General features: G+C 42.1%; 1 protein-coding gene and 1 long non-coding RNA gene across 3 annotated transcripts in view; one reads left to right on the forward strand and one right to left on the reverse strand.

Annotated features, from left to right (window-relative positions):
• GMPS (guanine monophosphate synthase) overlaps positions 1 to 19112 on the reverse strand; it is a 44295-nt gene extending 25183 nt beyond the window's left edge. The window contains exons 1-3 of one of the 2 annotated variants that reach the window (XM_077348619.1): positions 18807 to 19112; positions 6571 to 6752; positions 2615 to 2729 (exon numbers count right to left, since the gene is read on the reverse strand). In XM_077348619.1, the coding sequence (XP_077204734.1) occupies positions 2615 to 2729; positions 6571 to 6752; positions 18807 to 18833 (324 nt within the window). In that variant the 5' untranslated portion in view covers positions 18834 to 19112. Of the gene's footprint in view, positions 1 to 2614; positions 2730 to 6570; positions 6753 to 15009; positions 15183 to 18806 lie in introns of those variants that run through there. The other variant, XM_077348620.1, reaches the window with a different exon arrangement.
• An 81-nt stretch (positions 19113 to 19193) lies between these two features.
• Positions 19194 to 26065, forward strand: LOC143843067 (uncharacterized). The gene is made up of 3 exons (XR_013233447.1): positions 19194 to 19433; positions 23159 to 23219; positions 25771 to 26065. It is a non-coding gene; the product is annotated as an uncharacterized LOC143843067 (long non-coding RNA).
• The last annotated feature ends 288 nt before the right edge of the window (positions 26066 to 26353 follow it).

Genomic DNA, 26353 nt, shown 5'->3' on the forward strand with positions numbered 1-26353 from the left:
TCGAACTGAGATAATTCTGTCATTTTGGGGATTGTATCCCAAGACTGCTTTTCCTACTCTCTTATTGATTATGAAGGCTACTCCATTTCTTCTGTGAGATTCTTGTCCACAGTAGTATACCTGATGGTCATCTGAATTAAATTCACCCATTCCTGTCCACTTTAGTTCACTGATTCCTAAAATGTCGATGTTCAGTCTTCTCATTTCTTGTTTAACCACGTCCAGCTTGCCTTGATTCATGGATCTGACGTTCCAGGTTCCTATGGAATAAAAATCTTTACAGCATCGGACTGTCTTTTCGCCACCAGTTACTTCCACAACTGAGCGTCCTTTCGGCTTTGGCCCAGCCGCTTCATTCATTCTGGCGCTACTCGTACTAGCCGTCTGCTCATCCCCAGTAGCATATTGGACACCTTCCGACCTGAGGGGCTCATCTTCCAGCGTCATATCATTATACCTATTGGAACTGTCCATAGAGTTTTCATGGCAAAGATACTGGAGTGGTTTGCCATTTCCTTCTCCAGTGGATCACCTTTTGTCAGAGCTCTCAGCTATGACCTGTCCGTCTTGGGTGGCCCTGCACGGTATAGCTCATAGCTTCACTGAACTACGCAAGCCCCCTTGCCACAACAAGGCAGCGATCCTTGAAGGGGGAATCTTACTGGCCAATAAAATAGATTTAGCTCTTGTTCAAGAAACTCATCTTGTTAACAAAAATCATGCCAGCCTTAAAGTGAGAATTGTGGGATATGATATTACCGGCATAATGGCATGCCCAAAGCAACACTGAAAATGTGAAGCTGGTATTGACCAACATCCACAATGACATCCACACAATCAGAGTAAGTTAGGGGAGTACATCTTGCATCACATTTTCAATGCTAGAGACAGAGGCACCTTCAGATCAGTGACCTGGAACATAGAGTTCAACCCCAATTTAACATCTGTTTCATCTGACCAGAGCTCTTGCCTATACCCAGACTTTTTAAAAGGCTTTCCCACATAGCATCAACCTGCAATCCTCAAGTTAGGAATTAAAATAACCAGTTATCAGCTCTTTTCCAAGATCGCAATGGAATTTAAAGAGGGAAAATTGGAAAGAGGGCAAATATCTGGTTTCTTGGTGTCTCCAACACATAACAACTATCACTGAATCACTGGAGATGTTGTATCTATGGTACAATTTGGGCTGTCTCTGCTATAGCACCTAGATACTCAGCTTTGAGACTGAGGTAAAGCACTGTGGAATATGGTGCTTCAGTGTAGCTCAATAGCCCCGATGTACACAAGCTTGATGTCCAACTCAACAAAATGAAAACCCTCAGCAGTTGTACTAAACCCACTCTGACCTACTGGCTACCCACACTGTGCCACAATGGGCTTCCGTATCTCCGAAGAGAAGTCCTTCTTCCTGAATACAGAAAGATCATTGAGAACAGACTGTTGCTGATGTGAGCTTATACAGACTAAGATCCCAACATCCAGCAATAACAGCTGCACAAGTCCTGCAAACACAGAATTTCAATCTAGGGAACAGATGGTTGCAAACATGGATGCAATCAGTTCTACCACATATCCATAACCTGCTGCTCCTCATTAAACTTTTTCTAACTTTAAAGCACCTTAATAGTCCCTTGAACCATCCAAACTTTCACTGCTTTCTATTGTACTTGTAGGTTCATACATTAATTACGCTAATGATCTTACCAGGCCTACACTTCCTTGCACCATTCCCTTAACTGCATGCTTCTCCTTTTTTGGTTCCCTTATGTGTAGAACTTTCCCTTTAAAAAAATGGCAGGTTTCCTTGTCCACGCTTAACGGATTATTAAAAACACTTTTTTCTCTCCTGTTCCATCCTTCATGTTCTATTTTTATTTATTGTTTCTGTTAGACCTATCTGAATATAACTTTTTCTTCCTTCCAGTCTTGCTGAACTAGCCCTGTACAGTCCTTCTCCCTACCATTTTCCCACTTATAATGCCTCATGCGTTTAACTGGATCAGCAACCTTGGGGAAGGAACACATATATTTTATTCATTTCAGCACTTTATAGACTTTGGTGCTTCTATAAATGATGCAGCAACAATGAGGATGAAAGAAAAGTTCTTTTTGCAAGTATTAAAACTGCCCCTAGTATCTTAATACTTCCAGAACTTCTCAAGGGCACAAATAAATGTCAAGCTTAAATTAACTACTAAAACCTAAGCACTTACTGCCACAAAAAGGCCAGACAGATAGCCATCATATTTATTCCTGCACATATATAATGCTGCACATCACACATTTCTGCATAACACACAGCAGACACATCGGCAGAAACCTTGTGTCTATACACAGACCATACCTTGCTTGACCAGAGTAACAAGTTAATGAACAGGAAGAATCTAAGTGCTACATATGATAGGCATGGAAGAGGGAATTCATCATTTCTCAGTTTCTTCAAAAATAAATTGTCACCACTTGCTTACTTTACCTTCCAAAACACAAATTTCCCACATTTTATTGCTATAGTCAGATGGCGCATACACTAAATTAATGGCGGTAATTTGTCCTTAAGTCTATGACATATCACACAACCATTCAAACAACAGTGAAGATTTGTAACTAGCACCTGCATGCCATAGCAAATTCCAAGAACTGGTTTGCCTATTGTAAATATTGCTGGGTCAAACCACGGGGCATCTTCTGCATAAACTGAATTTGGTCCTCCAGATATGATGATAGCCCTGCAAGGAAACAGATTTTTAAAAAGTAATTAGTTCTTAAACACACACACACACACAGCACTTTAACAAAAGGTATTTTTACTTCTGCTTCCAAAGGACATTTATCATGGCAGCAGGACAAACTTCATATGCATATTCACATCTTCATCCATAAATGTCTACCAGATTAGAATAACAAATGGTTTGGTTTCCCTGCCCCCCTCCCCAACAGTTAATCTGCACAATCAGTTCTTAATCCAAGCCATCATACAAACTACTGGCTTTAAAGCACAGGCTTCCAAGCCAATTAACATAATTTTTTTTCATTCTAGCAATTAGAGAAACAATATTAATTACAATAATTTTAAAATATATATTATTCTTTGTAAAATATAGAAAGACTCTGAAGTTTTGACACTATACTGTAGAGCTCCAATGTACATTCTTCTGGTAGCTTTTGCCACATTTAGTGCAATAATATGGGGTATATTTCCAATGAAATTAAGAAAGCAAATAAGTTATTAGGGTGATTGCAAAGATTTCTATAGCTTTCAACTATATCATTCATGACTTAATGGACTCCCACAGTGGGAGAATTTCCAAAGCGAGATTAAAGAATCATCAGCCCTTACTTGTGCCCAGTTTATGTATTACCTATCAACATAAAGATTACACCATCTGCCCACATGATCGCTGTAGATCATGTAATTAGACACTGCATGACAGGCATACAACCCTTCTAAGAAAGACAGCAGTCGCTATGGTCCTGCAGTCTGTACTTCAGCACAGCCTGATATAAATTTCATCATAATTTATACCCCCTATTTTAGACACACACTCAAGTTGATTTACAAAGAATGATAAAAATTAACCTGTGTCTTACACAACTGAAACACTGCAGCAGCACTGTGAATCCTTTGCCACAATGACTAAAGGAAACTTTCAAATTCAGAAGAAGTAAGCTGTCGAATACAAGTGCTAAAAGGAGGGGCTTAAGCTCTATGGCCTCTTGTTTGTTCGATCTCCAGGGGAATTGGCTGGCTACTGTGTGAAACAGGATGCTAGAGTAGATGGACCAATGAGACTTTATGTTTGCCAGTAATATTCCACTTTAAAAAAAACCTCATCCTCTAAAAGATCAAAGCTGGTAACCCACTTACCCTACTTAAGATCTTAAAATGTGGAATAATCTGATAATATCCTACCAACTAATACTTTACACATTTATTTGCCATCTTTAGTCTCAGAAGATGAGGCAAAAATATTTTCAATAAATAAAATCTGTGCTTTAACCTATTTAATTAATCTATTTTATTCTCAATACTTATCACAATTGGTTTCAGGTTTACCATGCTGTTACTCAACAGCTTATGAAATACTGTAGCTTCTGTTTGCTGGGAAGTGTACGTACAATGTTCAATAACAAAAACAAGCAGTGCTCTGCCTCCGCAGGCACATGGATCTGCTGTCCACACACTGCTCATTTTGAGACTGATGTCTCACTTAAACCAGAAGCTACACAGGCTTGAAACGCAATTCTTGAGGCAGCTAAGAGATCAGTACAAGCTTATCTTTAATAGGAGAAAATCTCAGTGGGTAGGAATGAGCTTTGCAGAGAACAGCAGAGGAGTTCTGACTTTCCTGAGGGCTCTAAGGGCCTATTTATACAATGAACTGAATCAAGTAGCAAAGCTTTTCCTGAATAGGATATGGGGGGTTGCATGGTTTTAATATTCTCTCATGAGGAAAAAAAATCACTGTAATGTTGTACAGAGAAAAACAGCCTGTCAAGGAAATGGGTTCTAGCTTACCAATCTTTCTGAAGCTCTAACCTCAAATATGCTGCCATTCCCTGACCCCACAGGAGCCTGAATTATTGCTAACCTCAAAAAACCTTCACTACTTGGGTCTACATATGCCCTTAGAAAATGTCACGACTCCACAGGTGTTGCCCCTGTTGAGCTTACTCCTACCGAAAGAAATTCTCTATCAAATATACGTGTTCAATGTATACAATCAAATGGTGAAGTGTTTCCTTCAACAGTGTCATTTCAAGCTATAGACAACTGCATTTTATTATTATTATTTTATATTTTACATCAGAGCTTCCACTCTACTTCCTAATTAAAAGAACCCAGCCAACTGCGAATTACACAGAATGAGGGCATTATGACGCCATGAAGACAATGAGATATCACTAACCCATGATATTACACAGTGAGGGCAGAGAGCACAGGCTCTACCTTGTCCCTAAAAATCTGCTTAAGCAGCACATTTTTGAATGTTGAAAAACAGTTTCTAAACAAACTCAAATCCATTTTCTTACTGAACAATCACACTTTATATTTACAGAAACAATTAATGAACCAAGAACTCTTGTGACAGAGCAAGTTACGAACCATATGAGTGAATACACTGGTGGTGATTTAATATGGAAATCCTGCAACATTCCTTAGCACCATTTGTTTTGTTTTGTTTTGAATTCCCAACACTGAAAAAACTATTTCTGGTCATATTTGGCCACTTATTGTTGATAACAGCAGATTAAATGTGTACAGTCTATTAAATGAAGTAAATATTTATTTTTATTTATACCTCACATTGGCTCACATTGTTTTCCACTCCTCCATTTTATCCTCACAATGACCCTGTGAGGTATGTGAGGCTGAGAGTATGTGACTGACCCAAAATCACCCAGCAAGCTTCCATGGCAAGTGAGAATTCAAACCTTCATTTCCTAGATCTTTATCTGACACTGTAACCACTATGCCATGCTGGTTATCACACTCTTTTAAAATCTGTTAGCTGAACTCACTTCCCTAATGTTTTATATAGTCATAATTCAAGTTGTGCTCAGTACATGTCTTTGTTTGAATTTGTGACAAAACTGGGACCACAATATCAATTTTTCTCAGAAGAAAGGCATACAAAAGGCATCATCTTTCCTACAGATGTATCAAAAGTGAACGTAACAGTTGTTGTTATACAAAAAGAGAAGTGGACATGTTTTAAAGGCAGAAAAGAATTTGTCAGACAAAGGACAGGTGAAGAAGATAGAAAAACAAGTGTTACAATAACAACCCTTTTCTGAAGTAACAGATCTCTGTCACCCTTTATCCCTGTTTCATTAGCAGCCCAACAACACTGGACTGAATGCCTTAAAAGAAAGTAGGAGGGAAGAAGGGGCAAAGCACTGTCATTCTAAGAAGAGCTTTTTGTATTCCAGATCCACTTGAATTCACTGAATACTATCCTCACTGAAATGTAGACTGTATGCCTACACTGGTCATCTAAATGTACTAGTTTGCTACTTCACTAGTGGAGGCCCTTCTACTAATGGGAAAAAGAACAAAAATACAAGTGATGCTTGACATACATGAAAGCCAAAAACCAACTGAAGCACAGTTCTAAAAAAACACCATAGAACTGCAACTCCAGAAGGGAATAAAACCCACTGCCCCTGAGGCCACTATATTTGCAATGTTCTATTCAGCAGAACTTTCGTGGGTGTTGGCGAACCACAATGGGAGCTTGCATAGCCATGCTGTCTATAGTCAGTTGCTGAGTTATCTGACAAACAATCTGACTGAAAGTGGATCCAGAGAAGAGGACTGTAAGCATTTGCTGGCAGGGGCTCATGGGAATTGTAGTCCATGGACATCTGGAGGACCACAGGTTGACTACCCCTGATGTAGATCATTCAAGGTTCCCAAAGTCTAAACTGAGATGAGAAAAAACAAAAAATTTTCATAGCAATTTGGCAGCCCAGTGGTTTAAGGTAAATGAAGGCACTGTTAGAAGTCCTATTCTGAGAGTACCATTTAAAGTGCAAAAAAAGTGTCAACACAAAGACAAATCTTACCGGAATCCCTGTTCTTTGATGGCAAAGGCTGGCGTTTCCAAAGGGAAGATCTCCGACTGGACGAACAGTTCTCGGACTCTGCGATCTATCACTTTCCCATACTGAGCACCGGCATCAAGTATGACTACAGCTCCCTCGTAACGGCAGAGACCATCCTTGAGATCTCCTCCGGTATTCTCCAACTGTGAACATTATTTAAATAAGCACTTTATCATAAACAGAAGATTACAAGAGCAAATCAAATAAAGTCTTTTAAAAAGAGCACTAACTGGGAATTATTAGCAAAGCATCTTGCAGTGTCTTGGTATAGACAGGTCTTCAACATAATTAATAAAACCTTGTAAACAACTTATTATTTACAATGCTGAAAGACTCTTTATACTGAAGTTTTAAAAAATTATAGCACCCTATGAAGTGGTGAATATATAAGAAACGACTTTTAATAAGCAAAGTTCAGCACATAGTGCTTTCTGCAAATAAAGTTTTTAATTCTTTTTGGCCTTCCCTGAGCCTTCAAACCTTCTTCCCATTCACTAACCCAAGCCCTGGAAGGCACCTGGCATTTCTGGAAGTTGTGCACAGCAAGTCTGAAGAACTGCTTTTGCCTTATAACCAAAGTATGGGAAACAAACACATTTCCCCCTTATACAGATCCTTGGTATGTTACATTGTGAGAGCTGAGAAGAGTTTTTTAAACTATCAAAAAGCATCCCAAATCAGCTTACAATAATCTTCCCTTCCTTTTCCCAAGACAGACATACTTGAGGTATGTAGGGCTGAGAACTCTAACAGAACTGTAACTAGTTCAAGGTTTCCCAGCTGGCTGTTAGTGGAGGAGTGGGGAATCAAACCCAGTTCTCCAGAGTCCACTGCTCTTAATCACTATACCACACTGGCTGTTGTGGAAGCCAAATTTCTATGGCAGAGGCGTATGGGAATTGTAGTCGATGGACATCTGGAGGGCCAGTTTGGCCACCCCTGTTCTAGAACCACCAATGCTGCAAGAATCAGCAGCTATCGCTGCCATAAAGAGTGGTACCAACTTCTACTTAGCAGCTGGTAAAAGACTGGAGGCCCACAATATTCAGTTAGAAAGTAGGAATTTACAGCTTAACAGCTCTTTAACTGTCACAATATGACTGCAACCTGCAAGCAATAGTGGGTTTAGTTATTTATTATTTTATTTATTTTTGCTGCTACAGGAAGAGATGACACAAGTCCCTGGAAGGGAGCAAGGAGGGTCATCAGAGAGCAGGCTTGTAAATAGCCCTGCCTCTGGCAAGTAACAGTTGCTTCTAGGGCAAACAGGTGAGGAAGTTCCTGTAAAATAGATTTTACTGGATTTATTAACTACAAAAAACTGCTAACTCAACTTTTTCCTCCTGCCACGGGGGAATTAAAAACAACAACTGAAATATATATCAATGTTTACAATATACATAATCATTCAGGTAAAGGTAATGGTATCCCCTGTGCAAGCACCGGGTCATGTCTGACCCTTGGGGTGACGCCCTCTAGCGTTTTCATGGCAGACTCAATACGGGGTGGTTTGCCAGTGCCTTCCCCAGTCATTACCGTTTAACCCCCAGCAAGCTGGGTACTCATTTTACCAACCTCGGAAGGATGGAAGGCTGAGTCAACCTTGAGCCAGCTGCTGAGATCGAACTCCCAACTTCATGGGCAAACAGCTTCAGACAGCATTTCTGCCGCTTACCACTCTGCGCCACAAGAGACTCTACATAAGAGGTATTTGGCTAGTGTTCATCCAAAAGCAGACAGGCTGACTTCCAAGGGAATCTATTCCACAAGGATCAGGGAACTGTTAAAAAAAACCCAAGAATGAGCAACAAACTATTCTCACCAGCCTGGTAGATAGCACCAAAAGTGAAAGCCAGATCAAGATGCTTTTTCAGGTAATACCATGAATGACTCAATTGTCACCTAAGTTGTTCACCCCTAGCAAACCTTTAAGCGTGGCCAAAACTCAGACAGGCTATATCTGCACCCTCGTGCAGCATAAGAAGTGGTGCTCATGGGGGAAAGGTATGAGGCCATATAAAAATACAGAACCCTGTCCACGTATTACATCACTAAGCATTTCATGCAGAAAGTGGCATGGCCTGTGCATATTTCCATAATCCCCACCCCTGTAGTAAAAAGGCGATTGTGATTCAAAGCATGCCAGAGCTGTACTGCAAAGCCTTCTTGAACTTATCTATGCACCAAATAGAAGATCAATATGGCTCTTTAACATGGAGGGCATTTTCAGACACTAGAGCGGACTATGTTTTATTCAATCTAATAACGTTTAAACCTTCTGGTTGCGATCAAAAGATTTTACTCATTTATTTAAAGTAGTTATAAGCCTATCTTTCAGCTAGAAATCTACAGCACAATGAGGGTAACAGTATTACCCAGAATTAAAGTGATAAAAATACAATTCAGTCTTTGGCTGGAAGCGAGTCACAGAATTCCTATATCAGTTTGCTATCTAAAAAATGCATACTGCTGCCCTTCTATGAAACTGCAGACATCCTTCTAAACCAGCCTTTCTGAACTTTTTTTACCACTGAGAAACCCCTGAAACATTTTTCAGGCTTCAAGAAATTCCAGAAGTGGCACAATTGTGCAAAATATGGTTGGGAGGCATAGATGTGTACATGTCCACCCGAGGTTCCTCCCCTTCCCACTCCAGGCCATTAGCCATTTGGGGAAGAGGGTTGACATGACCATATATGGTCATCGTGTCCAATACATAACATCTGAAAACATTATTAAAAATAATTCCCACCTATTCAAGAAACCCTTTCAGAGCTGTCAATAAACGCCAGGGTTTTTTTAAAGATTTTCTCAAGAGTTCTGGGAGGTTGTTCCAGATAATCAGGGCAGAAGGGAAAGGCCCAAAATTAAGCCACATTTGACACTACTCCATTATGAAGACTTGTGTAATGACTGAAACTGTTGTACAGTTACATTCATGTTATTCTTTATCACCCAGCATTTTTAAACCTCCAAATTTTACTACCATGGTAAATGCAACTCAATTGTACATTGATTTTTTTCTGTACTATCCTTTTTATGCCGAGGCCCGAGTGGAGTTCATCCATCCCTTTGTAAAGCAAAAGTTAGGACAAACTGTAACACATATGACAGACATTATCAATAAACTACCGTCTGATGAATCCCCCAAAATCACTAAACCTGTTGCTAAATTTTGTTCAATAGTATGTAGAGTTCGTGAAACTGGTAGGAAAAATGAAATACGAGGATTTTGTTTCAGGCTCAAAGTTATTTCTGCTCTAGTTTTAAAAATCCACTATACATTTTACTACCAAGTTTTAAAGTTACTTTTAATAATACATATACATATTTGTATTTTAACATTATGTTTTATCTGGGATGCATTGTATGATTTCCTCTGTTATATGTCTGATGCAAACCATAATAAAATTTCTATATCATTAAGTGATTATTTGTAGAAAAAGATGAATAAATAGCATTGGGCCATTTCCTATGCCAAATAAAAAGAACAGTTCTTTGAAACCTATACCACGTTTCTCTCCTAGGGTTAATAGCACCTCCAGGGGGTACCACTTGAAAGAAAAAAATGAAGGGGGGGGGAATTAAACTTCATCTTTGCCCACTTCTACAATTCAGATGCAGCTCTGAACGCCCTGCAAATTCTACTTTTAAAACACTTAAAAGAAAAAAGGAATCTAATCACAGTCTTGCCTAGTTCGGCCCCATAACATATATCCCAATTAGGAGAGGCCCATGGAGAGAAACTTCAAACTGACCTTTTAAAGTTCCAGACTTAAAAAGCAACTTGGGAGTGGATACGACCATGGAGATACACATGAACTAGGATGGGGGTATAGATCACAAGCACAAGCAACAGTTTCACTACTGCCAGTTTTTTGTGCCAAGTCTAAACTATTTCCACCCTCAAAATGTAAAGAACTTTGGAGGGTCATTACAGCGGACTACCATTTAGGAAGCAAATGTGAGCGGTTGTTCTCTCAAACCCTCTGAGCCAGGGGTAGTCAAACTGTGGCCCTCCAGATGTCCATGGACTACAATTCCCATGAGCCCCTGCCAGCATTTGGGAATTGTAGTCCATGGACATCTGGAGGGCTGCAGTTTGACTACCCCTGCTCTGAGCCTTTCCTCATAAATACCATGCGGAGGAGGAGAAAGCCACTAAAGGATGAGATGAAACACAGGGACAACCATGAAGGCATTTGCCATGGTTAGCATCACAAATGTACCTTTTCCCTCTGAGAATGATGAGGATATCCTGTTTCTCTCTCCAGCTCAGAGGTGCTGCACCTTCATCTGCTCCAATGGGCAAGGTATTCTGCTGCCTTCAAAGTTTATCATGACATTAGTCATTTTAAAAAAATTCCTCTTGGCAGTGGACAGATTGGCATGAACAACAAGAAATTCTGGTTAGCTGTTAAGTCCATTCAAACTCTGTAAATCCATGAACTAGTGCAAATCAATGGTGAGAGACTAAGATCTGGGAGGCCCAGGTTCAAATCCCTCCTCTGCCATGGAAGTTTGCTGGGTGACTTGCAATCTACGTTATTGACAGGGCTACTGTGAGGAAAATGGAGGAAATGGGAACGATATTGGGTCCCCAGAAAATGTTTCCCTGAATCTATTGCCTTTTCCCTTTCCTAACCCCCCCCCCTCTTTTTTTTCTGTTTGCTGAATGTTGAACAGGTTAACTTGCTTCAACATCACAGTCAATCATGCCAGGACTTCTGAGATTTTAAGATACTGAACCCCCTTCACCTACAATGTACCGTGGAATTTTAAATGACAATGGTGAGCAAAGGCTGATTGAGTAGCTTGGGAATATTCTCATTCAAAGGGTCCAAGAACATTTGCTCCTTAGACAGGACTGCTTTTTTGAAGCCGCTGCTATGTGTGGGGAAGGGGTATCCACAAAAACAAGCGCTCATCAAATGCTTTGGTTCATCACACCAAAAACATTTAAACCATGTCATATTCTTGATCATATGAATGCATTCTAAGAGCATTCACAGAGCATGATGGTCAGTAGTTGGTACAGCAGGACTTTGTAATGAATAGCATGCAAATACTACTGAAATTAAGTAAGGGGGGAAATCATTAACAAGCTAAGAGCTCTTTGGCATGTGAATCAGAAACCTTCTTTCAGGAAAGAACACTGCAATGGTGAAGGAAGAGGTCAGAGTAAAATTACAATAGGCCCCTTTCATCCCTTTTCAAGCTATCAGATTGTGGACATTAATTTAAATCACAAGAGCGGACACTGAAAGAAATAATCTCATTCATGAGAAGTAAGCGGCTGTCCGTGGCTGATCAACCAAATAAACCAATTACATGACAAAATATTTTATAGTCATCTCATGATCTGCTTTGCTGGCAATTTCGAAGAACTGCGTAAATCTGAGGGAAAAGCTAATCACAGAGTGATTGAAATGTGGAATTCATTGCCAGAGGATGTAGTGATGGCCATAGGAAGAAACAGCTCTATAAGGGGATTAGATAGATTAATGGAGGATAAGTCTATCAATAGATACTAACCATGCTAACTGAGGGGAACCTCCGTGTTCAAAAGGCACCAGGGGAACTGGCTGATCACTGTGTGAGACAAAATGCTGAACTAGATGGACACTGGTATGATCCAATAGGGTTTTTCTTATGTTCTTATGTTATGTCAAATAAATAATAAAGATTAGTGTCCACTTCTGTTAATTTATGCCATGGAATAGACCTTTCTTGCTCTAGTGCTGAAACATCTCTGCTGTGGGGGGGGAAGAGGGCTCTGTGGCAGAAGTGTGTTGAGCAAGTGGCAAAGGCAGGGGCTGGGGAAGTAGCCTCATAAGGCCCATGATGCTGTGGCCTTCAGAGATCTGCACTGAACAAAAGTACCACATTTCAGTGCCATGTCATTTATTATGCAACCACGTTCCATGTGTGAAAGCAGCGAGTAGGATAGTGGCTGCCCAAGAGAAGACTGGGATTTCTTTTAACGTCAGCCACTAAATTTAAAGTTCAGCTATACATAGGCTGGTTCACATCCTGGATCCACGATACGCTTTTTACAGTATTCAGAACTGATTAACAATTCACGGCAACATATTCCCAGCACGAATCAAAGGACACAATCCTAAGAATGCTTTTGTGAAAGCAGGCCCACTGAAAAAAACCTGGACTTACTACTGAGTAGACTGGCTCAAGATTGTTCTTAAACAATCCAGTGGCCTATTCTGTGTTCAGGAGTAACTACTTGCGTGCATGCACATTTCTTCATTCAAATTAGAATCTGTTAGCGCAGAAGATATAAGGTAGATATTGAAGACAATTCATACAAATTTTGGGTTCTTTTACTGATTCACCTTCCCAAAGCCCAGTTCCAATGTTCACTTCTAATACAGCAAATCTGCTGCAAAATTATTTCATTCCATCAATTTATTGTGGAGAGTATTTCTCAGTGTTCCTCAACCCCCAGGCCGCAACCCGGTACCATGCCATGATGGGGGGGAGGTGTGGGTGTGGAGCAGGCTAGCCCCCCCCTGCGGCGCAGCCTAGCCGCACTGCGGGGGGGAGGCGCGGGCACAAATGTGCAAGTGTGGCAGCTTCGCGCCTGCGTGTTTGTGCCCGCTGGCGAGCGCCATTCTCCCTCCCTCCCCCGGTTCCTGGGCCTCCCCCCCCCCCAGTCCCTGGCCTGAAAAAGGTTGGGGACCACTGTCTTATATAGTGACAATCAGTACATACCTCACCAAGAGGATTGTCACATGTTAAAACTTTTCACCTGTCAAGGCTTATGAATAACAAATATTTCCCAAAATGTGGAGGTGACAAGGTAAAATAACTTCTTTAAGGCTCCAGTGAAGAATATAATGTAAAAATCCAGGGCCAGTTTATCCATGTGGTACGTGCTGCAGGCTCTGCACTTCCGGGGACCCCACACTATGCCTCCTCTCCTATAGACCAGGGAGCATGCCAGTAATGGCAGCTGGCAGGAGAGTGGGGTCGGCTTGGGAAACAGGCAGCTCGCGCCTTGAATAGGTGCGTTGCTGCCATCTGAGGCTGACCCCACCCTCAGGAGAGCTGGAATTCTCCTAGAACAGATGTTCAGTTAACTGACCTCAATAAGATTCCTGGACCCTTAAAAAAAACTGGTATATTTGTCACTTTGTGTCACCTAGCACAGAGGCCAATTTTAACAAGTTACATTTTGGTTGGCAGATCCAACAGTTTTACATTGGAGTTTATGTCCTTAGGTTTTTGCCATGTAGACTTAATGGTTTTCAGTTTTCTTAGTAGTCCCAGAACTTTGCCTCTCATTGCCCCAATTTGGTTCAATTTTTCAGATACCCTGCCCAAACCAGCAGCTCTGCTGTGGGTATGTGAAAATAGATGTAAATAATTAATTTAGGTCCTCTACCCTCATCACATCTTTCTTAAGCAATCCTTTCATTCCTTTGTCATTCAAAGGGCCAGTTTCCTGCTCTTTGTATATTTGAAGGAATGTTTACTGTTCGTCTTAACCTTTCCAGCAATCCGCATGTCAAATTCACTTCTTGTCAACTTACATTTGTAATGCCCGAACCTGTGCTTCTTTCTATTCTCTTTGTTGAGGTGTTTACCTTCCAGTTTTAACAGAAAACCTTTTCTAGCTTTTATGGTTTCCTTGAACTGGGTTTTAATAACCACACAGGCATCCTTTTAAACTTGGTAATACCTTTCCTGCCTTGAGGTATACATCAATTAGTGCAGTTTTCTAGTTTATTTGATTCTTGGCCCTCTTTAATACTGACAGCAAACTCCCCACATGTCCCTCTTGTCTGTAAAGTTATTTCCAGGAATAACTATTTCCCATTGATTTTCCCTGTTCCACCAAGTTTTAAAGAGACATTGCAGTATACCAAACAGCTGGCCAGGTCTACTTAAAAGAGGTTTTATCTTCTGTTCCTTAAGAATTAATTCAACTTTCCCCTTTCTTAGCATTCTGCAGGCCTGCTTCTTCTAGTATCCCTAAACATACACTAGCATACCTTTTCTATCTTTTCTCTTGATCTGAAGCATTCAAAAGATGCCAGTGCTTCCAGTAAAACATAGTGGTAGCAACTATGTTACCTACTGCATACATAAAATCATATGTTTTCTTTTACAAATCTTTAAAACTACAATCCGGGGGAAATATTAATGTGCTCAGGTGTACCTCAGTCTGTAAATGCAAAAGCATCTCTGTTAGGTTCTCTATCCTAGGAATAACTGAGCATGCCTTTAACTAAAAAGAATAATTTATGTGTTGCATCGCAAAGTAAGATGGCAGCCTTTTTTTACAGATGTCTTAGGTGGAAATTCTGAACCTGTATCTGGGATTAGTGACACACTTGACTACAACAGAAGTTTAAGGCAGACAAGGCAAATGGTATTGACCTGGAGTGGGTGTTATGCTCCTCTGGAAAGTTCACATCCAAAACTTGTAGCTATTCCCAGGTAGTCAAGGAGTGTCTGTGGCTTTTAATCGTTTTGGTCAATTCTCCTGCTGTGCCCTGTCCTAGACAGTGTACACTGACCATGGTTAGGATACAGTTACACCTTCTACATGGCACTAACTGCCTTTAAGAACATTCAGAACTTGCAGTTGATTCAAAATATAACTGACAGAATGCTGATGGGAGACAGCCCATGAAAGCCATGGGACTGTTCCACCTAGACTGACTGCAGTTTCTGGGCCCATTTCAAAGTGCTGGGTGTGACCTATAAAAGCCCTAGACCAGGGGTAGTCAAACTGCGGCCCTCCAGATGTCAATGGACTACAATTCCCATGAGCCCCTGTCAGCAAATTGTAGTCCATGGACATCTGGAGGGCCGCAGTTTGACTACCCATGCCCTAGACAGTCAAGGGTCATGATGTTGTAAGGATGACCTCTCCCCTACAATCCCATCCAGACCATAGAGGTAATATGCTCCATACAGTCCTTCAGAAATACAATAGGAGCTCCATGATTGTGGAATGCTCTTCCCACTTACATCACCCCTTCTTGTTTTCTATTGCATGCTAAAGACTGGGTATCTTTAACTATACACTGGTAATTCTGCTGGCTATTAAGTCCAGTGTTATAGGCACCTGAGTTTGTTATAGTTGGATTTTACTGACTTTGAAAAAAGTCTTGCACCTTTTCCCAGTAGGCTGAAAAATAGTGGATGTTTATATTTTTCTAATGGTTTGTCTTTTTAAAACATACTGTTGTTGTGCTTGTATTGCACAGATTTTATAAGGGGTTTCTCTGCATTTTTAAATACACTGTGACCTACAATCCATATGAACAGATAAGGCTGAGATAGAAATACTTTTAATAAAGAGTGCAGATACCGAATCCCTTGGAAGGAATCTCTAAAGCAAACTTGTATTTTTGTGACAACTTGTTGAGAATTAAAGGACAATTTCTCAGAGTTAAGATGAAGCTGCAAAACTTATGAAAACTACCTTGATCAGCAAAACCTCAAAAACAAAATCAAGAGAGAAGTTAAAAACTTTGCATTTTAAATAATTACTTGTGTAAAGAAACACATCTGACCACAGGTACTTCTGTCTGGCATAGACAATAGTTATTTGTCCCTAAATCAAATAAATAATATTTCTTCCACCAGTCCATCATCAATGCATGATGTCTGCAACTGAAGAGAAAGGGCCAAAGAAACATCTTATTGCCTTGAATCATAAATATATGACAATTCATTAGGTAAACAAGCCTCGGACAAAATTCAGCTCATTCACTCTCTCCTTCCTTTTCCTTAACCAGGCAGAAATATAAACATTTTTGCTTCCACAGCAATTTATAAATCAATGATTATACATGAACCACAAACTATAGTATGCTCCCTTCTCTTCAAATCAGGAATCTTAACAAGGATGTAATCCAGGTCTGGACTCCTGGCCTGTCATGAAGAGTGGTTTAAATGCATCAACAAACCCTGATTTCCCATGAAAGTGAAAGTCCTGCATTACCAGTGCATGAAAGACCAAAAAAGGGACAAGAGAGCAGGACGGCTTCACAATCTCTCGGACCCTTTCATATTGGCTCTGCAAATGGATGGTTTTTAAGGTTTCACACACCTTCAAGACAGAATACTGCCCTCCTTAGTAAAGACTTGATCCTGGTTTTTCAAAACCTGCTTTGATTTGAATTTTGTTGCATTTTATCCTTAAGGTGTGTGAAACTATTTTTTAAAAATCTGTTTGCTAAAATAGCTTAAAGATCCTGTATGAAAGAGACCTTTATGGAAAAACTATGGGCCAGATCCAGCACAGTGCAAGGTCTTCCACATATGAGCAGAATTTCTCAACTTCTTTCAGCAGCATGAAATGCCCCTTGAAATCCTGGGGAATGCTAGGAGCTGAATGTTGGGCATATTAAGTGCTGCTGTCATTAGGTCTCAGTTATGCTACCAGTTTAAGACCTCAAGCAGGTATCTTCTTCTGTGCACAAACTACTGATAGATTCCAAAGCATGTTATCACACTGTATCTATTTATTGTTGACAGAATATAACCTTTTTAAAAAATCAAATTTGACTTTGACCAAATATACATAACTTTAGAGTTGTAATTTGAGAATTAAGGACATACTACAACACACACAACTACCATACAAGAAAAATATAAGAAAAAATGTTCCTCATAGGTAATAGAAGTAAGTGTGCTTTACACTTGTGCTGAAGAAGCTAGCTATTAGACACCATGGAAGCAAGCACAGAAGCAATTTGATCGTGCAGCTTACTTGCTACACAAGTGTGTCTTATAAAGGTTATCCCTGTTTTTGTCCCACCCACATCACAAGCTCAAAGAGCAGTAGGAAAAAGGCAAGCAGCTCCTGAAATGTCTTGCAGTAAAGACACAATGTCCACACCATACAAGCATCCTTTAAAAACACTTCTGCTCTCTGAAACTGCTCATTGATTTGAATCCACACTTCACAGACAAGAATATATCCAGAAGTGAGTGTTGGAAAATACTTTTACCACCTCACCAAGCACAGTTAAAGGGGCGTTAAGTTCTCAGTGCACTCAAATATACTTGGAGCAGGGTGGAGGGAAACTCAACCTAGACATCTTTTAAAGAGGCAAGCTTGTTGTGATGCAGTTTCCAAACTACCACTGTAAACCACTGCAGAACTACTCCAGTGCCAAACCAATGAAAATAATGCGCTTAGATTGGAATAATTCCACACAGGTTAGCACTCCAGGCCTGGGTTCAAATCCCCCCCCAGCCTAACTTTTACTCGTAGCCCTAGGCAGCCTTATTCCCGCCGAAGCCCACCGATTTCCGTCTTCAATGACTCAGACTGAAGTAACTGCACATAGAATTAAGCCGCCTTTAATCCAACTCTCTCAAGTCTACCTCACACGGTTGTTGTGAGCAGAATACAGGAGAGAACCGCGCACTCCGCTCTAACCTCCCCCGGGGTGGAGAGGAATGTCATTTTAAAAAGACAAACTCTCTTCTGTTTTTAAAATCCAGGAAGACGTAGCCACCGCTTTTTCCACAGGGGGTGGGAGGGGCCACTCGCCCCTAAGCTAGCGCCAGGCTTTCTTCCGCTTCTGGGAGGCAGCCCCCAGCTCCTTCCCGCCCCGCCGCGAACTCCACGAGCCCCCCACCCCTCGCCCCGCCGGCCTCTCCTCCCGCAGCACCAGGGCCCTCGCCCCGCCGGCCATGTGGGACAAGCCGCCGCGGGAAGGTGCCTGAAGGGGAAGGGGAGGGACTTCGGGGCGGCGGACTTCGGGGCCGAGCTCCGGCCGCCTTCTTCCTCCTCCTCCTCCTCCTCCTCTCCGGGTGCCCGCGGCGGGGGAGGCGAGGCGAGTGCCAGTCACCCTTCTCCCCTCCCAGGTGCCCGGCGTGGAGCCTCCGCACCGCCTCCCGCCAAGAGGGAGCCTCGCTCTCACTGCGACGGACGGACAGACGGGCCGGCCAGGGCTGGCTGGGAGAGGGGGGGGGAGTCCCTGAAGGGCTCCCGGGGAGGAGAGACGGCGAGCGGCGCTTCACCCTCCCCACAGCCCGCCTCCGGCACTCGCGCAAGCACACACAAAGCACCCCGGAGGAAGCGGCCAGGCCATGAGCGCGGCGAAGAAACGCGAAAGGAGAAGAGACGAGAGGAGCGAGGGGGCTCCTTCCTTCCTTCCCTCCCGCCCGCCTGCCTTGCCGTCGCTTCCTCCCGCCGGCGCGGCACTGACCTTGGCGTCTCCATTGCACAGAGCCATCAGAGCCGGCCGGGGAAACACAAGAGGGGGCCCGAGGAGCTCCGCGCTCGCCCAGCCAGCCAGCCAGCCGCCGGCGCTCAGCGGAGGGGCGCTGCGAGGCGACGAGGCGCGGAGAGGCAGGCTGCCGCGGACGAGCTGCTGCTCTGCCGCCGCCGCCGAGATGAGCTAATCCTGCCGCCCGCCCTGCGAATACGCGCCTCCCGCGAGGAGGAGTCGGGTTTCGGGAGCCCGCCTTCTCCGCCGGGCCCCACAGGCAGGGAAGGCCGAGGCAGGCGGCGGCGGCGGCGCGCGCGGAGCCCGCCTCCTGGCGACCGGCTGAGGCGCCAGGAGGCCGCCGGGGGGGGGGGAGAGAGAGAAGCTACATCTCCTGCGAGGGGGCGGTTGACATCGTCGTCCGGTGGGGTTTGAAGGATGGATGAGGGGGGGGGCGAGACTATAAAGTTGATCAGGGGGGTTGCTGCGCCCTCCCCCTCACAGAATTTTGGGGAAACCGAAAGAGGGGCTTTGACACCCCCCACCCCCCAGCCGTTCAGAGAGCTCGAACGCGCTCTTGTGCTTCGCGCCACACGCCAACTGCCTGCCTGGCTCGAAGGACGGCCTGTAAGTTTAAAGCCTTTTCAGACGTCCCTGCAGACAGCACGTGGGAAGAGGAGCCGGGCCGGCAGCTGGTGGCCGGTCTCGCGACGCCCGTGCGCTCAGAAGCCTTCAGCCCCCACAGTAGTCAGGGCGAGGGTCGCAGAGGCCGTCCCGCTCGCCTGGCCGATGGAAACCGGGAAAGGGTTTAGCGGAGGGAGCGTTTCAAAGGTTGGCCAGAACAGTTTCCCATTTTTCTGCTGCCTCCACTCCAACCATGTCCTTAAGAGCAGGGATTCGGAATGGAGGATGCCATTTGTTAATGAGTCCTTGTATTTTCAAAATCGCTGCAAGTAGAAAACTAGTATATCAGGGAGAAAGTTGGGCTAGGGCTCAGAGGTGCTAAAAACTAGTGTTTTTTTTAGGGTTTTTTAAAATTTTGGATAAAATGATTAAAGGTATTTCCTAACTACAGTCTGGTGCTATCTACTACCTCAGGGATAGTCAAACTACGAACCTCCAGATGTACATGGACTACAATTCCCAGAAGCCCCTGCCAGCGAATGCTGGCAGGGGCTTCTGGGAACTGTAGTTCATGGACATCTGGAGGGCCGCAGTTTGACTACCCCTGTACTACCTCCTTCCCTTGTCTGGCGAGTAGTTAAAAACCTCCTTCATAGGTCTGGCAAGTAGTTACAAACCTGAAATAGATGGGCAAGAAGACCACTCTTGGTAACCTTCACATGTGCTCAAGGTGTCATTTAAACTGGTCCACAAGGCAAACAGTATTTTCCTGCCAGCACAACACCCACTTGGACCCATTAGGTTAGCACATGTTAAAGTGCCAAACACCCACTTGGACTTTGGCACTTTAAAATGTGCTAACCTATTGGGTGAATGCTTGTCAAAATGATATGCTGAGGGTATTCAGTGTCACACAGGTATAGTGTTGAGTTCCAGTGTCTTGTTTAAATTGGAAATAAAAAGTTGAATATCCATATTGGTCCATGCAAAATCTAAAAACAAGAACAAAATCAAGTGCTGCCTTTTAATGAGGACAACAAAATGGCTACAGAACAGTTTTGTTGTTCACACTCACCAGAACTCTTATTGGGCTGGATGTTATAATAGTTAAAAAAATAGAACTCTGGATAGCAGATTTTTCTGGGCCATGATGTTACAGTCTGATCTTGTATACACTCTGTGTGAGATTCAAGCATGCAATTAGCTGAACTTTACTGCTTATATTAAATAAAATGATTTAAATGGGTCCTAAAGCTAACAAAGAGAAAGAGATGGTAGAATCCAACTTGTTGTTGAATGTACCACTTATGGGGAATACCTGTAAACTGTGGTGTTGTTCTGACAATGTTGCTATGCATGCATCTTTAGCATACCAGTGCTTGGGTCACAAATCTGTAGCTTGCTAAGCAGCCCCCCATTTCAATCAGATGCTGGCTGTGTGAAAAGTGACTCATAAGATCTTCTAACCTGCCAGCATGTTGTTTAAACCTGGCCTTAGGCTCTGTCATAGAAGAGAATTTGTTCTGACCATGCTGGAAAAGTGAGCAAATCAGAACAAGATGCAATTCAATAAGGAGAAGTGTAGAGTTCTACATCTGGGTCACAGAAATGAGAAGCAGGCATGCTGAATGGGAGATACATTTCTGGGTAGCAATGTGTGTGAACGTGATCTTGGGGTACTTGTAGGCCATAAGCTAAATATGAGCAGACAGTGTGATGTAAAGAAGGCGAATGATCTGGGGCCTGGGGACCAAGCCCTATAAGAAAAGGGTGAGCGACTTGGGAATGTTCAGCCCAGAGAAGAGGTTGAGAAGGGAACATGATTGCTGTCTTTAAATATTGGAAAGGCTGTCACTTAGAGAAGGGCAGGGAGAGGTTCCTGTTGGCAGCAGAGGATAAAACCCGCAGTAATGGGTTTAAACTACATGTAGAACAATATTGGCTAGATATCGGGGGGGTGGGGAATTCACAGAATAGTTTAACAGCCTAAGGAGGTAGTGAGCTCCCTCTCACTGATAGTTTTCAAGTAGTGGCTGGACAGATACTTATGGATGCTTTCAGCTGATCCTACATTGAGCAGGGAGTTGGACTAGATGGCCTGTATGGACCCTTCCAATTCTATGATTCTACAATAGTTAAAAACAGGCTGGAAAAGGAAAGCAAGTTGGAATGAACGACTTGCTTTCTACCATCTACTCTGCTTCTCTTGGCATCCTGCCTCAGTAGCAGTTTTCAAGCAAGGCTGCTGAGGGAGATAAAATAAAGAAGCACAGATCGGGCCAGGAGATTGAATCATAGAGTTGGAAGGGGCCATAAAGGCCATCTAGTCCAACCTGCTGTTCAATGCTGGATCAGCCTAAAGTATCCTTGTTAAGTATCTGTCTAGCCACTCCATGAAGGCTTCCTGTGAGGGGGAGCCAGTACCATTCTAAAGGTAAAGGTAAAGGTATCCCCTGTGCAAGCACCGAGTCATGTCTGACCCTTGGGGTGACGCCCTCCAGCGTTTTCATGGCAGACTCAATACGGGGTGGTTTGCCAGTGCCTTCCCCAGTCATTACCGTTTACCCCCCAGCAGCAAGCTGGGTACTCATTTTACCGTCCTCAGAAGGATGGAAGGCTGAGTCGACCTTGAGCCGGCTGCTGGGATCAAACTCCCAACCTCTTGGGCAGACAGCTTCAGACAGCATATCGCTGCCTTACCACTCTGCGCTTAAACCCATTACTGAGGGTCCTATCCTCTGCTACCAACAGGAAACTTTCCCTGCCCTCCTCCAAGTGACAACCTTTTAAATGCTTAAAGAGAGCAATCATGTCCCCTCTCAACCTCCTCTTTTTCAAGCGGAACATTCCCAAGTCCCTCAGCCTTTCCTCATAGGACTTGGTCCCCAGGCTCCAGATCATCTTTGTTGCCTCCTTTTCTCCCTCTCAATTTTCTCTACCACTTTTTGAAGTGAGGCCTCCAGAATTGCACATACTACCCCAGGTGTGTGACCAATGCAGTATACTGGGAGACTATGACATCCTAGTCCCTGCTGTGAGAGGCAGGTTTGACAGGACTCTTGGAGATAGCTTTCAGACGGGAAAACCACCTGCCCCTGAACATTTTCACAGCTTCATGACTGCAAAAACCTATGCTACAGGGCAAGGGTAGTCAACCTGTGGTCCTCCAGATGTTTGCTGGCAGGGGCTCATGGGAATTGTAGTCCATGAACATCTGGAGGACCACAGGTTGACGACCCTTGCCACAGGGGAACAAAATGTTTGAGTTTTAATATAACCCTGTTTATTGTAAGGGTAGCTTTGAATTTTTTTGCAGTATTATTGTACTTGCGATTTGTAAGGGGAAATAATGTACAATAGTATTTTCAGTTGATGAAAATCAGATTTTTGTTTGTGTTCTCAAATTACTTTGATTACATTAGATTGATTTTTAACAAATTGCTCAGGCTTGAGTCATTTTTCAGCTTAATAAAACTGAAGTTCAAGGTTGGCTAGTCTGTTAGTTTGCTGAGCAATCAGATCTAAAATGTAGCTTTGAAGAGCGGCTGAACTTACTGAAGGCAAAATTTTTCAGCGGCAGCCCTGAAAATACTTTTGAGCTGTTTCTTAAACCTCAAGTGTACCCACGAGGTCTCAATATTGCCCCCTCTGAGTGCTTTCAGTTCCTGGAGCCAAAGTCCCAAAGTATGATTGTTACACCAATTTTATACTATATTTTCTATTCTCAGAACACCATCCTGAGCACACTTAAAATATGTCTTATTGAAAATCTGTTCAACTGGTTTCCAGGTGAGTATAATTTTGCACAGTTCTAGGGGGATAACATAGGCCCCTTTTAACTCAAATAGGTCCCCCCCCCATAAACATAAACCTTTGGAATTAACTGCACGTAGGAACTACAGACCACAAACTGCTACAGCAGGAAGGCAGCATGTTTTAAATACGTGTCTAATGTGGGGCTTGAAAAGTAAACTTTTTGAGCCTGATTCAGATTAGGAGGGTAGAAACAGTTCACAAAAACTTTTCATCTGACGCAAAAGCAGTGCTTTTCGCTAAGCTTGAAAGGGGGTGAAGCTTTAGGTACGGAAGTTTCAGTACTGTAACAGTGTACGTAAGAAAGTATCTTTAAGCGCTAACAGCCCATCCAGAAGCAAAACTGTCTTCTCCGAACACAGCCGGTGACCTTGTCCCAGTGCTTACACAAAGTGAAAGCAATACATTACAGGAAGTACTGCACTCGCTTTGAACTGGTTTTAAGACATCTTCTTGCTCATGCTCATTATGTGATCCTGACTGGCTAAGGAAAAAAATGGTATTTAGCAGCTGCAGCCAGAGATTTAAAATAAGAGCAATAAGTTGCTGGGAAATAGTTTTTTTCTTCCCTGAAAGCATTGTGTTCATGCTGAAAATGATAGTTGTGCAAATGTTCATCACAGCAGAATTACAAAAACAACATAACCACCACTCTCATCAAGTGAGAGAGGGTTGGAGGATGGAGCTGTGCCCTCAGGATGAATCTAGAGATGCTTTGCTTCCTTGCAATAAAGATGGTGATTGGAGGTTTATGTATATTCCTTTTATATTCCTCAGGAACAGGATAATCATCCACTGGATTATTGTAATGCAATTGCCATAATGATAGAGGCCTATTCATATTAGGACTATAGTCCTAAACAGCCTTAATGGAAAGCATGTCCACTGAATTTAGTGTGTGGTTATTTCTGAATGATGTTCAGTAGCTAAAAGACTGAACTTTGGCCGAGATGGCCCTATTTCAGACTTCTCTTCTGACATGAATTCACTGGATAGGTTAAGCCGTTTTTTTTTTTTTTTTTTTTTTGCAATTCAGATATTTTATTATGATATCAAACAATATAGCTATACCCATTACTAATTCATCAGTTCACTAACCTAACATTCAGTCACAAATACAAATATATATTAAAGACTTCTCTCCTAACCCTAACAAACTAAGTAGTAAAGCCTAGATCTGTGACATAACATTATACTTAAAACCTGCTGTTACTGTGTTGAATTTTACAAATCTTCACAAAGTCTGGATAGTTTTTTTCCCCATATAGTTCCAAAACAATGCCCACTGCTTAACGTATTTTCCAAGATCTTTGTAGACGGCAGACAATTTGGTGACTTTAGCATAGTCCACCAATCTCCTCAACCACTCTTCGGTTGAGGGAATATCAGGGCTCCCCCATTTAGAATCAAAAACAATTCTAGCTGCAGAATTCACGTACATAAATAAAACTCTAAGAACCTTATGGACCTGTCCTCCAAAAAATTCAACAGAAACAACTCTTTTTTTTTCAAAATTAAATTTTAACATTTTTTAAAATTCCTCAAGTATATTCTCCCAATACAGTCTTGCCTTCTTACATTCCCACCACATGTGGGAAATGTTTACATTTCCAACATTTGTCCCATATTTTTTAATTCCATTTTTCTAAACTAACAGGAGTAAATGTTCTCCATAATAGAATAGCAAGGGGTAAATTGCATATCGAACTTCCATAACCTTTTCTAAGTATCCAGACTCACCGAGTAGCCAAAATCCCTAGCCCAAGAAATCATTACTTCTTTGACTTCTTCCATGTTACATTCTCACAGCTGCTTATAGAGTTTTGAAATTTCTCTACCCTCCTGCTCTTATTTCTTTCTAAAATCTAGATTTTTGTATATTGAAACCCTTTTCTTTGTGTATTTTAAACAATTCCACCATTTGGTAAAAATCAATCTATCCTGTGATCTGAAAGGTCTTTTCTTGATCTCAGTTTAACAGTTTTTCCATCAATATAAATCAATTCCCTATAGGTTAGAAACAGTTAGAAGTTTCCTTTAATCTGCAAAGTTTCAACATTTCTTCTGGAGAGAGCCGTAATAGGGTATAAGGTTCCATCCTACTTTTATATCTTTTCCAGACTGTTATTAAGTTTCTTCTCATGCAATGGTCCTTAAACTCTGTGTATAACATCTTTATCATGCCAGATATATTGGTGCTAACTGAAATGTTTTATTAAAACCTTCTAATTCCAACAATCTAGTATCTTTCAGACAACACCATTCCTTCATCCATGTCAGCATTGCTGTTTCATGGTAAAGTTGAAGATTTGGAAGGGAAAAACCATCTCTAAGTTTATCATCTGTTAACAATTTAAAACTAATCCTATTTTTTTTTCAATTCCAAATAAAATCTTGAATATTCTTATGCCATATTTGAAATTATTTTATGGGGATAAATATTGGTAATGTCAGGAACAAGAATATTAACTTAAGTATGAATTTCTGATGGGTAGTATGAGGATAATAATGCTGACCTATCCTACAGGACCCCCTTCAAGGATTGCAACTAAAACCATCTCAAAGAAAAAGAAATGCAAGAAATCAAAATGGTTGTCTGAGGAAGCTTTACAAATAGCTAAGGAGGGAAGGGAAGTGAAAGGCAAGGGAGAAAGAGAAAGATACACCCAATTGAATGCAGAATTCCAGAGAAAAGCTAGAAGAGATAAGAATGCCTTCTTAAATGAACAGTGCAAACAAATAGAAGAAAACAATAGAATGGGAAGGACCAGAGCTATTTCAAGACAATTGGAGATATGAAGAGAACGTTTCATGCAAAGATGGGTATGATAAGGGACCAAAATGGTAGGGACCTCACAGAAGCAGAAGAGATTTAAAAAAGGTGGCAAAATTATACAGAAGAATTATACAAGAGTGAGCTTAACATCCCTGATAACCACAAAAGGATAGTTACTGACCTGGAGCCAGATATCCTGGAATGTGAAGTCAAATGGGCCTTAGGAAGTCTGAGCAACAATAAAGCTACTGGTGGTGACAGCATTCCAGTAGAACTATTCAAAATCTTAAAAGACGATGCAGTAAAGGTGCTACACTCAATATGCCAGCAAATT

Source organism: Paroedura picta, chromosome 8 (genome assembly GCF_049243985.1).
Source record: "Paroedura picta isolate Pp20150507F chromosome 8, Ppicta_v3.0, whole genome shotgun sequence".
Taxonomy (NCBI): Eukaryota; Metazoa; Chordata; class Lepidosauria; order Squamata; family Gekkonidae; genus Paroedura; species Paroedura picta.